Here is a 17,173-nt window from a genome sequence, read left to right as displayed (position 1 = left end):
TGGTCAGATAAAATCCAATCGCTTAACCTACCTATGCTCCTCAATAAGAGGATTCAGCAAACTACGGCAGCCAAATATTCAGTTCACATTGAAAAAAGAACACCCCTTGAGAAAAAACGCTGGTCCTATTCAAAGCCTAAACCGCTCCAAGAATACAATCAAAATTAGGAGCTCAGCAGTTTACAGTTCTGAACGCTAGGAAAGCTCTTACATAAATTTCAATTGCACATCCTATAGTCTTTCCCAGGCTACTATGAAGACATTTGTCAGCTCTAAGGAACTAATGCAAAAAACATGCTAACAGCTGCATCCACATGAGCTAGATAATTGAGCCAATTAAATGCATTGGTAGGTCCACCATGGTCCCTGTACTACGACCTAGTCTTTGGCCAAGGTTATCTCCATCTAAAACAAGCTCAACACCATGTCTTGAAGTCCAATCCTGTGCCAGAAAAACTGGTCTGAGAAATATTCTGAGCTATGCCTATGTACATTTTAGATAAAGAACCAGTTTCAGCTAAAAGTGGCCATGATTTAGGAGAAACCCATGGCCCTGCAATACCGGAGATTCCATCTGTTAGTCACCATTAACTAAGACTTCATATGCGTGAGACAACTATTTAAATATGGCCATACCAATATGCTCTCTTATGACAAAAAAACAATGGAAGTGCCAAGACTCTAGTGAAAATCCTATGAAAGGTTTTTTGAGGGTGCCACAAATTCAGCTGGCATATAATTGTTGCAACATCTCACGGCACACTCACTATCAAATAAGTGTTCATCTGAAAGAACCTGTTGACCCATTTTAGGGTTATATTGAAACAGACCTGAAAAATTTGCCCAGAGAAGACATTTGAATTTACTGTCAGACTCTTCTCACAGTACAAGCTCATGATTACTTCCCTTTTTTCTAACAGGTCCAGCATATTTGTAAAGAGTCCCAACTTTCTGAGCTGATTCATTAGGCCTCAGGTTCATTGTTAGATTGGAATTGGTTACATGATCATAAATATTTGGAGCACCATGTCTGATGTTCTTCAGCACCCAGGTATCTTATATAGAATTTCACGGGACCAGGTGGAAATGCATCAATCGATTCCTCAATGCCCATGTGGAATCAGACATTAAGGACTAGTCAGCAAATGTAAGATGACTTGAACTCAATATTGAAAGAATGTCTTCAAGCCATCTCTGAATAAGTGAGTCTTGAAACATCTCTTGTTTGATGTGAGAGAAACAGCGCTGGGACTGAAGACAAGTTCTTCCTCCCCACCTGTCAGCAGATCTGTTTACCCTGAACAGATTCAGAGGTTTGTGTAGAAAGTTTAGGATTTTCAGTTTCCTCCAAACTTTAGGTGGGAGTTGTAAACCTTTCATAAATATACATAGGTAAAGGCTAGAAGTTGAGTTGTGGAGCAATCACATCCACAATTGCTCAACCAAGTTTCAAGCTGCGCAGTGGTCCTGAGAGCTGCCATCCATTCTGCTTCACAAAGAATGCTTATGACAAAATGTCATCATAGGCCTAGCCAAAGTATGACATGAGTCCCTCGCAGGCAAAGAATGTCAAAAACACAGAGGTTGTTGGGAATTGATCCTCCTGGTATGGGCTCTTCCACTTGGGGGATACAAGCTTATGGGAGGGAGGGGGGCCTATTTGAAAAGAAGGGATTGACATTTTAGCAAAGAGATGCCTATAATGAGAGTTGAGTACACCTAGAATGTAAAGAATTTGGATGTTTAAGAGGGTGATATTGTTATGAAGCCCAATTTGCCCTATACATGTCTTGTTTCCTGGTTTAGAGGTGGTCAGCGAATATGTGAGAGGACATAGACATGCTATAGAGAAAGGAGATGAGATGGTTACAGATTAGGGGAAAAGTTAAATGGTGAAGAGACTGGACATTGCCAAAAAAATTCCGTTTGAATGTGGATCCTGGAAATGCACCCTTGTTTTTGGTGTACATTCTTGAGTCTTGGGAGATATATGCCACCTAGCCAGGTCAGGGGTGGAGTCAGAAACAAACAACCTCTATTTCACACAAGGCAACTTCCACAATTGCAGTAGACCCCACCATTAGCAAATAATACCTACCAAAATGGTGGAGAAACATAGATTTTATGGTGTGGTGAAGATGGTGCCTTCACTACGCCAGCTTTTGGTAAGCCAGTGAGTTGAACTTGAATTGCAGCCCTATGTTATCCAGTGAAAAGACAGGTTGTGTTTCTGTGATATTTTTACTTTCCATCTTTATTTCCTTTGAAGTAGAAGGATTGCAATAGTTTTCACTTCCAAAGATGATGTGGCCTCCATCCTATTTTTGAGCCAGCTTGAACCCCCCCCCCCCCCCTCCCAGAAAAATATTAGGAACTGAAAATTCCAATACTAACTAGCCAGCGAGTGACAGCTCAAAGTATGAGTCATGCATGTCTCTCTCTCTCTCTGCATGTCTTTATCTTATTTTGGACAGTGCCTGTGTTTCACACACTCCTAAAGTCAGTGAGATATCATACTCACTGGCTTTAGAATTCTGTACAGTGAGAAATGGCAAGGCTCCAGTGTTTTCTATGATCTCTTCCCAGGAAGGCACAATTTCTGCTGGTCCCTATAATGAGTCTTGCCCTCCCTTCCTCAATCTGTCTAGAGTGACTATTTAACAAGTCTAGGATTTGTGGCCAAGTGCATAGCACCAAAGAACTGTAGAGAAAGAGTTTGACAAAGCTGCATCATACTGTAGCCATGTAAAGCAATTCCAGAAGATATAATCCTAGATATCCCTTGAATGAGGTTGACAACATGGACCGCTGACCCATCTCACAGAAAAAAGTAGTTTGAGCCTGACTCTGTAGTAGACAAACCACTGACTGAGACACAATAATGAATAAATGATCATCTGACTTTGTAGCCGGGGCAGATTCTTTTTATTTGGTACATAGTGAACTACTAGAAAGTAAATGTGAGTCACTTCATTTAGCTATGAGGCACAATGGCCTACTGGTGCCAGACTCCACCACATTTTAGGGAGAAACAAATCTGAGGATTGAGGTTGAGACAGCTGCACCCATGGCCACTAATGGCCCAACCTGCTTTAGGTCCTTTCAATGGCAATAAGAGGGTAGGGAGCATGCGGCTTATTTTCAAGTATGTCTAACCCTGTTACATTTTGGCTTGCCTTCAAAGAAGAGACTACCAAATCAGAGGCAACTTATTTTGAAAGCAGGTGGCCTCGAAGCGCGGTGGATTACCATAGTTAGGCAAGATAAATAGTCATCACATTTACATCAGCCGTGCCTTGCAAGCATGGTGCGCTCCAGAAAAATTAGGTTAGAATAAATTGAGCGTGCTCTGAATGCGAATCTCAAGTGAATCATCACACTGTAATCAAGTGGTGTGTTATTTCTGTAGACTTCGTTATGCCGAGCATAAAGGAAACAAACCCAAAGTGTTGTGAATGCAAATGTGTGTCAAAAGTCGATGTGAAAAGTGAAGGCAACTTTGAAAGATCAGTGTACATGTAAATAATTGCATCATTTCCTACTAGGCCTAACAGGGACACATGACAAGCTAACTTTTGTTTGCAGGAATAGCGGACTATCAGGCCTCAAGATGTATACATGCATATGTGCACTGTGTTATACTCAGCATACACAGGGGCATAGCTTCAGGAGTCTGTTTGGGGTGTAACCCCCTCCTCCCAATAAATGCATCATACTGCTGATACTTGAGATCAGGGACGTTGATTTGGGTTTGTCCGTGCCTGTGTTGAATTTCCCTTTATCTGATAAACACTCACACCGTGGCAGGTGTCTCCATTAACTCGTTAACCACTTCCTTAGACAAAACCATTTTTATAATGATAAAGAAAACTAATCATCAGACAGCATTGAGACCTTGTGACTCCAAACTAATTTTATACAGAGAAGCACCTCATTTATAAAACTATGATCCTTGCCCTTTCGGACCCAACTTGTTAATTATTTGATCAAATATTTGGAGTGTCATATACAATGTAAAAAAGGGTAGACATCAGTGGTCCTCTCTTAGATATTTCTTCTATTTTTTAGAGGGTGGATATGTGGGTGAGACAAAAGTACTAATATGTACAATGCCATATCTAGTATTGTGAAGCTTCACCCTGCATTGCTTAGGAAGGCAATAGATGCTTTGCTGAGAGGCCATGACGTTGGTGGTCTGTATGCTGCTGCTTATTTGAATAAATGACCAGAAAACTACCTGCTTGGATCTGTTTCTTCATTGAGCCTGGCCATAACAAGTACACAACATCCCCTCTTGTACTTCTATGTTTTCTAGTGGGAAGTAGCAGATGTGCTAAGAAGATTAATCTTTCCATATATCTGTATATACTTTCCAGCTTGTTGTGTAGTTTCTACTAATCAATAGGAACTGCACGTTTGTGGATGACATAAACTTTGGGATGGTGCTAGACTGATTCCGTGCACCCCCCCAAAGTATGTTGTCCCTTGGACCAGCTAGATTACAGAGCCACCATAAGCTCCCCTAACCTAGACAGGGAATGAACACTTCTGGAAACCACTGAACATGACAACCCTGCTCCCTCAGGAACTGTGGTGACAGACCTAGGACCTTTCACTCATACACTCATGCTTTTTTTTGCTCAGAGAAATATTCAAGGAATACTCAGAAGGGACGTTTTCAAGGTTTATTGAACCGAAGTAATTCTTGTATACAAAATACATACTGGAATGCTCAATAGACATAAGCAGGCGAAAGTTATAATAAGTGTCAGGAAAGTGAACAGAACGAAAAGTTCCACTATTGTGCTGAAACAATATATGTAAACAAGCATTTGAAATAACATAATAATTCTGCATACTCCAACTATAATAAAACCTAACCTATGTGTACGTTCTACCAAGAAACCCCCTAATGAATAATCCAACCCCATTGCCTGGTGGGACTCCGTCTTGGTCATAAACTGGACACCCCTCAGAGAGATGTCAGTCAGCTGCTGGGTGAAAAGCTTCAGCATGTAGGGACCTCTCGAAGTCAGCATAAGTGCCTCCTCTGACTATACCCAGAAACAGATGCTTATATAAAGAAAAAGGCATCCTTGCCTTGGGCCGAGGCTGTGATCAGGCTGCCATTGTTTGTATTCTACAGATAGTTGTGTCACTAAATGGACATAAATAACAAACACATTTGCACAACATATGTGTAGGCCTTGTACACAAAGCCTACACAATATTATAGTGTTCTTGGGCAGTTAACTCGTGTCAGCAAGGTCCATGTTTCCAGGAAACAAACCCAAAGTGTCACAAACGCAAATATGTGTCAAAAGTCATAGTGAACAGTGAAGGCAACTACAGGAAAGATCTGTGGACATGTAAAAAATGACATAATTTCCTACTATGCCTAACTGGGACACATGAAAAGCTAACTCTCTTTGCAAGAATAATGGACGTTCAGGCCTCAAAATGTATATGTGCATAAATACAAACACACCAGCCTTTTTCATACTAAAAATCAGCTCTCCGAATGTTGTAAGGCATATTTTTGTTTGTTGGACAGGTGAGTGATGGAATAGGTAGCAAGCTAATTACCCAATGGTTCCTGTAAAGCTGCTCTCCTCACCGCCTCATCTCATTCTATATGTAGACGCCACGGACCACTCTTTCAAAAACAGCACCTTAACCCTTCTAGTACAAAAATACCCTCTATAAAGACGCCCACTGCTCCTTGAAATTAGATGAAGTCTAGTTAATTCGCATACTGACGATATTCAGGAGGGAGCTTACCCATCTCTGACTTTATTGTTGAATGAGACAGCAGACGTAGTGGTGCAGAGTAGCATGAGTCCTAGATTAACTGATAAACTAAGCTTGTAATCCATTATCCTTTGTTGGTTTTCTTTAATAACTTAACAGGATCATGAAAAGTACTTTTGGTTTTGTATCGGTGGCATCGCCATAAAGGTGATTTTGAAAGATTTTGTACTAACATGATTTTCTATGGTTAGTACTATCATTATCTTCCATGATTTAGATTTGCACTGGTAATTGTGGCTGCATCTTCCACATGATTAATAAAGTCTCAATAACTCACAATGTGTGTGATCATTCATTTGATCTCTGGATAGACTAGTATGTGTATTTATAACAAGGAGATGGGACTTTCTAGATACTTTTACCATGGTCCTCGCTACAACCAAACTTGCGGATTTATTTTACTTAGATACCCGGCATGATAGACGCGTGCTCTCACTTGGAGCTATTCAGAATGTTTCCCACAAAGCAGGAATTGCAGTTTACATATATGGAGAGAACCACATTCCTCCACTGTGTTGTCCAGTGGGGTCTATAGAAGTTACAGACTTAATGTATTTTCGGTGGCATCACACATCTTGTAGATGGTGGGCACAATGGATGCACTACATCTTTAGGCCTTCCTGAGTGCTCCTCATCATTCCTTGGAAGATGGTGTGTACACTGGTTACACTATTTATAGTAGCTCTCTCTAGTGATTTTGCATGTTACATTTCAGAGAAATGTGTTGCTCTGGAGATTGTGCATAACATTTGATATGCATACTTGCTGATGCTCTAGGTAAGGCATCTGCATACAGTTGCTGGCTTTCAAACAAAACTGTTGAGAGTTGATTTAATACGTAAACTTCCTGTCTCCATGAGTCTAGGTGCTTTAGACATATGACACCATTCTTGATGTGACCCTACAATTGAAATGGGTCAAAATCAGAGCCAAACCGGCAGTAGCGGGCAGCGGGTGTTTCCCTGGTGAGTCGAAGGGGTGGGATCTGGTTTTCTGGCCATGGGGGCCAGTTTTATCACTGGGGGCCAGTTTTGCAGCAGTGCTACAAGATCGGCCCCCAGTAAAAAAAAAACAAGAGCAGTGCTTTTTACTAGTGGGTTAACTTATTACACTTAAAAAGTAATAACACCAGTTTGGGAACAGATAGAGAAATACTTTTCCAGTCAAATGAATCACAATTTAAACCACTCATTGAAGGTAAAGTCAGATTTTAAGTTACTTTTCTAAAAATGCCTGTTGGCATTTTTCTACCTAAACCCAATGTGCCTTTCTGACAGTTTTCAGGGTCACATGGTTATGATTGGCTCTCCTGTGGTGTTTTGTGTATTACTTTCAGACATGGGGACAAAAAGGCCTTGGTTTTTGGGAAGGGTGTTGTCCTTCTGAGCACGATATCCTGGATGTCCTTAGGGGGTGTACTCAGCCCTTCCTGAGCTTCAAAGGGAAGTGTCAGGGCTTGCCCACTCCCTTCCTGATTTTTAAGGGCTGCCTGCCCTGCCACTCACAAATGCAACTGACACCTAGGCCTGGCTGCACTTTGTTAACCTTGGCCGTTTGGAGCCAAACACAGAAAAGGGGAAAGGTCAGATAAAGGCATCCCCCACCTACAGGCTGGCACTAGGAATGAAGGGGCACTTTTGGAACCTCTCTTAAGAACACTCTTGGACCTGAGGAAGATTCAGAAGAAAGACTGCCCTGCTGTCCAAAACTAACGACTGGACCTGCTTCTCTTGAATCCAGGCTCCCCAGAAGTGACTCTAAGGGTCAGTTGGCTTACCTACTCTTTGAACTATGGGGACACAAAAAGAGGCCTCCCTACAAATTCCCAGCTGACCAGCACTAGCTGGACCTACCTGAGTCCTGCTGCTGGCCTCTGCTGGAGAGAGTCCTGATCCCCAAAAGGTGCCCTTCAGGTCTTGCGGGCATCAGAGGGCACTCCTCCTCTGCCAAAATCACAGGTTCTGAACTCCAGGTGATGATCCAGAAGATTTTGGTTCTTCACAAGAATCTCCTGGGATAACTTGCTCTACGTCAGTCTAGACTCCAAATGCGAGGCTCCAGCAATGACTGATTCTTTGCACTGAACAGCTCTTCATGTTGACAATGATCTCCTCACTTCCAACACGAAGCTCTGCTGCAGCTCCCTGCATGGACTTGGACCAAGTGAAGGTAAACTCTTCATGGGGGCGAACCTGGTCCCTGTGTCTGACATGCGTTCCATCGTGGTCGGCCTGAACTTGTGACTTTGACCTGGTCTAGTGAGACCAGATAACAGATTTTCTAGTGTTGTGTTTTCACTTTATTACAGTTTGAGTGCTGCTTAAATACTTTACACATTGCCTCTAAGTTAAGCATGACTGCTTTGTGCCAAGCTGCCAGAGGTTTGAGCACAGGTTTATTTAGTGACTTTTTTTGAGTCACCCTGAAAAGGAAGGATTGTGTTTATTATTTGAGTGGGGCTTCTGCCCCTCTCAACTAATAACTCAATTCCTTACATGCAAATATTTGTTTACCCTAATGATATTTTGGTAGTCGATGTTGTGGAGTTGATATATGTGTAGGTCGATATTATTGACCTCGATATTATGAGATACAACTATATTTCACACCTTTCTTAATGATGAACTTTCCACTATCAAGATCTTTGGAGTGAGCTAAATCACACAGGCCTAAGAATAGTAATACTCTCTACAAAGAGAATGAGTGGTTCCTCATGAAGCCAACAACTATAGCCATCTGTCAGTGGCCACCACACTAAGGATCTAAAAAATCAGTATGTAATCCAACTAAAAAGACTTTTGGTGCCATTCAGAGTTTGGAGGACCACCCTCCAAACAACTGGAGCAGTAGATCTACTTTCTCCATGAACACAGCCACGGGTGGCATGCTAAACTTGGCGACCAATTGTGGCCTTTTGCAACCAACGTGGCTCCCGTCTCCTAAGCCTTGTTTGCCTCAGGGAAAAAAGAACAGTGGCAGCAGGTCAGCGATGCCATGATAGACATGGAAGGCAGACCTATCCGCGCTTATGTCATATCTGAAAACAGACTCTCAAAGTGAGGGTCCATCCTTGGAAGTGACATCAGCAGTGTCCCTTGCATGTCGTGAGGTGTATACCACTTTGTGGGGACATTTAAGACCCTTACCTGTACAGGACCACAAATGTTTACATTGCAATCGCAGTTAGTGAGAATGCTGCTGACTTGGCATTGGAGTAGATACCCTAAATATAGCAGCTCCTCAGATGCCCTGGCCACCAGCACCAGGCCTGCCCAACAGTTTTTTCACAGCAGATGATGTTGGCTCCATTGTCATGTAAACAATATTTCCCCGACCTCTATACAAGGCTGGGAATCAAGAGATAAGTGGAGTAAACACTACCAATTTGTGAATGCCCTATTACATCTCACTTCTAAATGAGGCTTTTGTGTATTCCATTTCAAGCAAGTGATGCTCTTTTGCACACAATTTGCATGTGATTTGAAGCAACAGATAATAAGCTAGTGCATTTGCCCCTTTAAAAGAGACCCATCACATGGGGGTAAGGCAAGTAAAATATGCTTTACAACAAGCACACTGAACATACCTGCAGCAGGAACCTTACAGATCATATCAAATTTGTCCTTGCAGCACTTCTTATCTGTTGGGCATTGTCCATCATGGTCACAGTAGGTGGAATTATTGAAAATTAATTTGGGGTCCACATATCTTTCAGGTGGACACACTCCAGGCTTCACTATGAATAAGAACAAAAAGCAAATATAAAGTCATGCATTAAATGAATAACTCATCTACATCCCTTATGATTCACTGCAAAAACTCCTTTTTTAGATGTTATGATGCATGTTAATGGTAAATAATACTATATATATATTGTTTACTTTTCCCAAACTTAAAAAATGATGCAAATTGACATTGGGGACATTGATAACGTTGAAACATGTAAAATAGCTAAATGAGTATTTGCAGCATATACATAACAGGGTTGGTGTGTGCTTCAGGTGCACTTTTGGCAAAGAAATCTCTGCGAGTTAGACCTCATTGTCAGTTGTTTTAGTAATTTCTATGATGGAATGAACTTTTTAAATTTTGTTTAAAAACATTTTTGGCTTTCATTGGCCTGAGCACAGCGTTTTCTATGACATTATTTAGATGTTTCATCTTTGTCATTGTGCCAGTATTTTATTTCCTGTTTTAGTATTAAGTAATTCTACATTCTTGTTATTCTCTCATGTCACTTGTTTTTCTTTTGGGTTATTGATTCGAAATGGGTTTTGTCCATTTTGTACTTCCGGATGTATTGCTTTTTCTGATCAACCGGTTTTGGACTTTTTGCTGTGGGTGAGCATATCTCCATATGTCTCACCCACGGTAATTGCATGGCAAACTGACTGCGAATGTTTACCAACAGTGTTTTCCTTTTAACATAAGACGGCTGCGATGTGGCACTGGTAAGAGGCCCTTGGCTGGTTACACATTAACACGTTTGCGGACTGTGCGCATGAGACTACAATTGTGCGCAACCCTGTGACTTCGTACAGGTAGCCCAGCTCGACAGGACTCTGCAGTGTTACATGTTGAACTGGGGTGGGCCTTATAATAGTAGTGGGCATTCATAGAAAAATCAGCATGGTTTACTGCTTTGTCTACAGTGACACTTTATTATACCCATGGGAGAAATCTGCCTTAGATGGCAGATTTGCTCCTCTTTCGCCCATAAAGTCCAGCAAGATATCAAAATGGGTGAAACGTAGGTTCCAAAATTAATAATGATAGCCTCAAGCATATATGTACATCTTATGGGTTGCCCAGATTTTTCGTATTTCCCTGGCTCTGCTCAGGCTCAGGGCCAAGGCCTTATTTTGCATGGCTGCTCCAAGTTAGTCACACTGCTCCCCAGCAAAGGTGACATAGGCCTTCCCACACAAAAGAAGTATTTAACAGTGCTTCCCTCAGCTCCTGAACTGGAAGGGATGGGGACAAAAATCTGTTAGGTAGATGTCACACTGTATCAGAGCGGAGGACAGCACAAGCCCACTGAATAAGGAGGGGCTCATCTTTGAATCTTTGGTGGGAAAGACCCTGGCAGTGATGTCAGTGAGGGGTGGAACTAACCAGTGACATTCTGGATGGCACCATCTTGCACTGTCCCAGCATGCTGTGCAGAAAGTTTGGAGCAGAAATAGAGAGGTGATGTGGCATCTTAGGATTGGACAGGGGGCCTGGATTCTAGAACCTTACAACCCCATTTAAAAACTCCTGCACAAAGGAAAGAGGGTGCTTTTTTCTGTTGGACTCAGGGACTGCGGCTGCGGCAGCAGACATGGTTAACTGGAAGGACAAACCACTGATGCCATAAAGGACTAAGGACTCTAACCTCCAGTTGACCCCAGGACCAGTGGGTTTCTCCAAAGGCCAGTAAGGCTACCCCCTTACACCACCTGAGGACCATTTGGGGGAAAAGCTGGACTTGTGTACCTAAGCAAGAGAAAAAGAGCACCAGAGACAGAAAAAAGGAGGAAAGCTGGTGCACTGAGCCAGTAATACCTGCTGCCTGCAACTTACAGCCCTTTTGATGCCAGGAGGCCCGCTGGAGCTGCTTCTGGTGGCTAGAGCTCTCTACCTGGAGTAAAATTAGCCTAAGATGATGAAAATAGGCTCCTCAGGGCCATCGATGTCCACCTTCAAACATTAGTTACGTTTGACCTCTCTTGAGGGACATAATGTGTGGGCCTTCACCGCCAGCCTGGAAATTACCTCCGGGGTGGCCTACAGCCTGGGGGGGGCAAAACATTGGTGCAAGGATTTCTATTTTTACCCAGGGCGGGTTTGTGTGGGCGGTTCCTACCAAAGGCCCATTTTCGCCCTATCTCCCTAAAAGTCGATGCAATATATAGGGGAGGACCATCATGCTCCCCCAAAGATATAAACAAGGGGCTGGGGCCCCATCTCTTGACCCCTGAATAGCACAGAAGAAAGATGTAGCACCTCCATGCCCCCCCAATAGTGACGGCCTCCCCCCAGCCCCCTTGCACGTGTCTAGGGGGAGTGGGGTGGCCACTGCACACCAAACACCAGGCATGCATGGAGCAGGCAGAGGAGAAGCATGCTGCTGGCTCCTGCTCCAGCAGAGATGGTTGCTGGTTGGGTAGGAAGCCAGCCAGGGCACCTTGGGGTGGACTCTCCGAGCTGCCCCTAATGAGGACACAATGCTCAAAAGAATTAAACAATAAAACCCACAAGAAGTTGGGTGGCATGAGGGAGGGAGAGCTCTGTAATGCTCTGCTGGATTTCATATTTGCATATTGTTCTGGCTTGTGGTAGCCCCAAATCAGGCAGGGGCACCACCAATGATGTTGTGGGGTGGCTGCAGGAGGCACAGTAGCCTCCTCCCGGTGAATCAGAAGATTTTTTTATGGGGCCAGATATTTTTTCCACCAGACTTTTTTTTCTTATATCAAGCACTCCCAAAGCTGGAGCTTTTGCTATCCAGTTGGGAGTGCAGTGTCCACTTGGGGCTTGCTCTATGGCTGTATCTTCTGTGCCCTGAAGGTGTAGAAATAAACATGTAGACACACGTTAGTTTATTTTTAATGTTTTGTTAATCATATATGTTGACAATGATTTTTCATCAATGTAAAAATGCTTTATTGACATTGAGGGTTGAATTTACACATGAGTAGTGACTAATAACATGGTGCCCAATAGGCTTGCTTTATATGTCGTAATGGCCCCTGATAAAGCCGATAGGCTTGTTTTATTTAGAGTGATAGCCCCTTATATTGTGATGTCTATCTGGTATGATTGGGGGAGTACTCTGATTTTGAGGGTCCTGACCCATTAAATATCGAATGCAATTTCAGAGTGTTGCTAAGGTATTTTTTATCTGCTTTATGTATGTGTGTGCGCGTGCATGTGTGTAAATTAAGGAGTAGTATTTAGGAGTGTGTGTGTAATAAATCTACTTTTTCTTTTTCTAAAGACGATCATTCTTTGAGTGTTATTATTGCATGCCGGCGAATGGTGATTGCCAGCCGACTCCACCTCCCCTGAGCAGGCCTTGGACTGCTCTGCTTCGCTATCCTTAGAGAGGCAAGCGCTACAATGGGGTACTTGCTTCCCAGTAATGGGAAATATGTGGGCCTATTACATGTGCAATGCTAGCAACATACACAACTAATAACCCCAATTTCCTACATTTATACTCGACAGGATTTGACAGAAAGATGGCGGGCAGATGTATGGTTACTTAGGGGCTCATTTAGAGATATGGCAGCCACACTGGTATATCTCTGCCCGCCCTATTTAGATATCTCTGCCTGAGTGGCAGAGATCTGCTTACCTTCAGAGGAGCTGCCGCCACAGTGGCTTCTCTGAAGGTTTTTAAATTTGGTGATCAGTCGAAATTTCTCATGTGACTGCTAACCAAAATTTTTGGGACGTTTTCTCCAAGTGTTGCGGGGAAAATATTAATATTTTTTCTGTTCAGGGCCACCAGAATTTTCCTGGCAGTGGGGAATGAAAATAAAGTAGAGCAGAATGTCTGTCCTAAATAGCACCCACAGTCTAAGGCGCGTACACTGGTGACCACAGGTCTGTCGTTCCTTTGTCGTTCAACAAGCAGAGCCAGCGTGGCACTGCTAATGGAGACATGACTGTGCACCGACTCTAAACAGAGCATGCAGACTCTCAGTTTGGTGGATAGAATCTTCCGTCACATTTGTAGTAGCTTACCCTGTGTGCAAACTCCAAAGGACCTCCTTAGTCTCTAAAAGGTTTGATAATTAAAACAAATTTGAAATAGAGAAAAGAATGGGGTTGATGGCCAATCAGTCTGTGGCCCCTCCTTGGAGAAGTCATCCAGATAGGCGATGGAGTACTTTTCTCTCTATGCCCATTCAATGATTGCCCTCCTTGAAATGAGCACTTATTGGTTTCAATGCAGTGGTGCTAGCATACCCCTCCCGCCCTTGACCTCTAAGATATAATCATTCATAGATAGCACTGTAATTCAATGTCATCATTTCTTTAATGTTATCTCAGGAAGCCGGCTTGCCAGATTGTCCAGCTACACAAACGCCGTATCCAGTGTAGGATTTTGCAAATCATTAATATCAAATGCAATGGTTTTTGAAGACTACAACTTGCATAATCCACTAATCTATTCAATGAAAACCTGGGGTCAATAAAATGGTGCTTAGTGTACATGGAGCAGGTAAGCTAAACTATTTACTAATTTTCATAATCTTAATTTAAAATAAAATGAATGCATCTTGCTATTTCAGAAAATGAAATAATAAAAACAATGCTATACACGTATATATGAGTTTATGTGAGTTTCTTTACTGTGCTAAACATTCATTTTAATTATAATATTCTCTGTATTTCTGCTGTTACATGAATGAAATATTTTTGCCATTTGGCAACTATAATAGCAAATGCTACACATGTTCTTTTCAATTCATGTGCTGTGTTTAGCAATTTGCATTTCTTATCTTTCTCGATGGCCCTTGCTTCCATGCCATAAATGACTTTAATGTGAGGAAAGCGTTCAACACACAGAGATCTGCTTGGAAAATGGAGGACATTACCATCAGCCAGCATAGGGTGTAGGCGCCAATTGGTAATTTCACACTTATCAAAATATGTGGAGAACCACCTGCCTCTCTATTGTTTGTGGCCGAAGCAACAAAAGAACATAGTACATATTCCCCAGCACACGTAATCTCAATACATTTTCATTTCTGATGTTTTTCACATGAGATCAAAAGCGCATTAAATCAAGAGGTCAATTTCTTCTTATTCTTTTTCCAAGTCGTTTAATGAGTGATATCTTCCCAAGCCAAAGCCAACACGTGTTTCGTTGCCTCCGTATGTTTGTATATGCGACTTGTTCACGGCTGAACTGATTGACTGAATAGTAGTATATAGTGTGGCGATAATTCCATGCCACACCAATCCTGTGGCGTGAGGTAAAGTGATAATCTGCTGGGCATCAAAAATATTATCCCGGTATTCTTGTTTCAAAATCTTCCAGCTCGAAACGCCGATCCGCGTTCTCGCCCCTCACGCCGTCTCTCCTCGAGTACTCGAGGACGCGGATCGGCGTTTCGAGCTGGAAGATTTTGATAAATTACTGCTGGTAAGTGACCTAGGTTACAATTTTTCTGGGGTACAGGAAGTGAAAGGCTAGGCTGTAGTAAGTCTGTTTTTTCTAACACATAACAACATTAAAATACCTGTAAATGAACTATACACATTTCAAAATACATCAGCAATTAGCAAACAGCAAATGAAGCAAATTGTTTTAATTCTGAAGTGTGGTGCAAACAAAGATTTTAATAGGGGCAAAACAATTAAGCCATTTTACTTGGTGATGCGCAAATCATATTATTATCTGATACTCGATTTCCATAGGTGCTCTATATTTCTTTATCAATAAAACTGCATGTCTGTGCATATGTAGTGCCTATTTCATTTGAAAACGTGCTGTGTGTCAATAACAGTGTGCTACCACACTAGTGCTTCACAATGCACCACACCCTACACACAGCACCCTCACCACTCTCCTGGTGAAGGGGTGTGGTACATTTGCTACACTTGTTTTCTGTATGACACTTGGGTTTTTCACAATCACAATGGCTCCAGTGATATCACATTAATGGTGACACCTCCACTCTGAAAACTGTTCCAGCACCACTGCTTTCATACGTCCATCTCTCTTAACCAGTCACAAAACAACTAGGCATAAAAACTCCCTGGTCCCTGCTTGTGTGTTTCATGCCATCATTTGTCATGAATGGAGGAAATCCCATTAGGTCACATCTAAATAAGTACATTCCACAGGCTCTTATACGGGTCAGCAATGACCTATAATCCATAGGTTACAAGTGTGACTCTCTAAAGATGCTGTCTCTATTAATTAGCAGTCATTTTCTTTATTGATAAAACTGATTCTTGACAATGGCATTCTTTAAACCCTCAATGCAACAAAGTTGTCTTTTAAAATGGGAAATGTAGCTTTTTCCTAGCCTCATAATTGGTGGAGAGTACCATTGCCTAATTCCGGCCCCTCACATTCTTTGTCATACTGTTTCAGGTCTCGCACCCAGTCTGGGCTCTCCTTTCAATTTCAAACTGCTACCAATAGGCTGCGAGGTACAGTTCACCAACGGGGCATTCTCAGGGTAGGGAACAGCACCACACCACAGGTTGCGCATTCCTTGTTCTGCCCCAGAGGGACATGGGGATCTTCCCTACCCGCATGCCTCTTTCCAAGGTGACATGTGTCCAGGGTTTAGCTGTGTATTTCGCACTTGACGCCCCACTACTTATTATGAAGTGTTTGTCAATAAACACAAAATATAGAATGAAAAGCGGGCGCTTCAGGAGCCAACAGGCCTGGTGTGAGTGCAGTGAATGAGGTGGTCTGTACTCACCAGTGGTTGGTTGTTTTGTTTTCGATTGCCCACATGCCGCGTGCAGCCCGCAGAGGGCGAGGGCCGCTGCCAGCAGGAGGACGGGTGTGCTGCCCTGTCTCTTCATGGTGACTCTATGATCGGTGACTGCAGGTCTCGCCCAGTGCCCGTTTTTATACCCTCTCAGAGGTGCTTCTGGATGAGCAAGGTGTGGGAAACAGCCTCCAGGAAGACTTTGTTTGGACTCTGCCAGCTGGGTATTTCACAATGCATCCGTGTGACTCTGCCAGGCCCGTGCCCAGGAGCAGTTCCCATTGATCCCTGCCCCGCTGGGAATTTGCCAGTGAGTCAGAGATAGTTGTCTCTGTTTTATTTGTTCTCTTCTGTTACCCACTTGCCTCATAATGCTGACAAGCAGCCAAAGGTAACAAAAAAGGTTGGCTTGTCCTGCAAAAATCAGAGGTGTATGTCCCAAAGTGCTTGCATGGTCAGGCTGGGCAAATCCTAAAAATGCTGGTGTGGTTGGCATCACACGCACTACTGGCAGAGTTGGACTGGACAGAATATAGACCTGGGCACTAAAATTAATGTGGATCGCATTAGTGCACTTGAAAGCTAAAATTGTGGCCCATAATTGCAAATTGAGGTAGCTTTGTAACTTGTAAAAACATGCCATGTAAGTGTTTTGCAAGGTGTGACAGCATGAATTTGAGCTTGCTGCAGGCTTTTTTTGTTTGTAATATCCTTGGCTCAGAAACCCTGGCACTGAAGCTGCTTGAAGCCCAGTAGAGCAGAACATTGTGCACCTGCTGTGGTGGAAAGATTCTAGATTTATGGAACACATTTTGGCCCAAGTCATAGGGAGAGTGGAGCAAGAGCAGAAGTAGAGGTCTAGTTTGACCCTAAGATCCAAACCACGATTGTAGCCATTGCAAAAATTATCA

At 42.8% G+C, this 17,173-nt stretch overlaps 1 protein-coding gene across 1 annotated transcript in view; it reads right to left on the bottom strand.

Annotated features, from left to right (window-relative positions):
* The window catches only part of LOC146812390 (uncharacterized), a 241,336-nt gene extending 224,929 nt beyond the window's left edge, over positions 1 to 16,407 (bottom strand). Inside the window, exons 1-2 of the mRNA XM_085619391.1 lie at positions 16,251 to 16,407; positions 9,398 to 9,547 (exon numbers count right to left, since the gene is read on the bottom strand). Of these exons, the coding sequence (XP_085475517.1) occupies positions 9,398 to 9,547; positions 16,251 to 16,356 (256 nt within the window). The 5' untranslated portion in view covers positions 16,357 to 16,407. The remainder of the gene's footprint in view (positions 1 to 9,397; positions 9,548 to 16,250) is intronic.
* Positions 16,408 to 17,173: the final 766 nt, after the last annotated feature.

The sequence above is a fragment of the Triturus cristatus genome, chromosome 7 (assembly GCF_964204655.1).
Source record: "Triturus cristatus chromosome 7, aTriCri1.1, whole genome shotgun sequence".
NCBI classification, from domain to species: Eukaryota; Metazoa; Chordata; class Amphibia; order Caudata; family Salamandridae; genus Triturus; species Triturus cristatus.
Note: the sequence above shows the minus strand (reverse complement) of the source record. Positions and strands in the feature narration are given on the sequence as shown.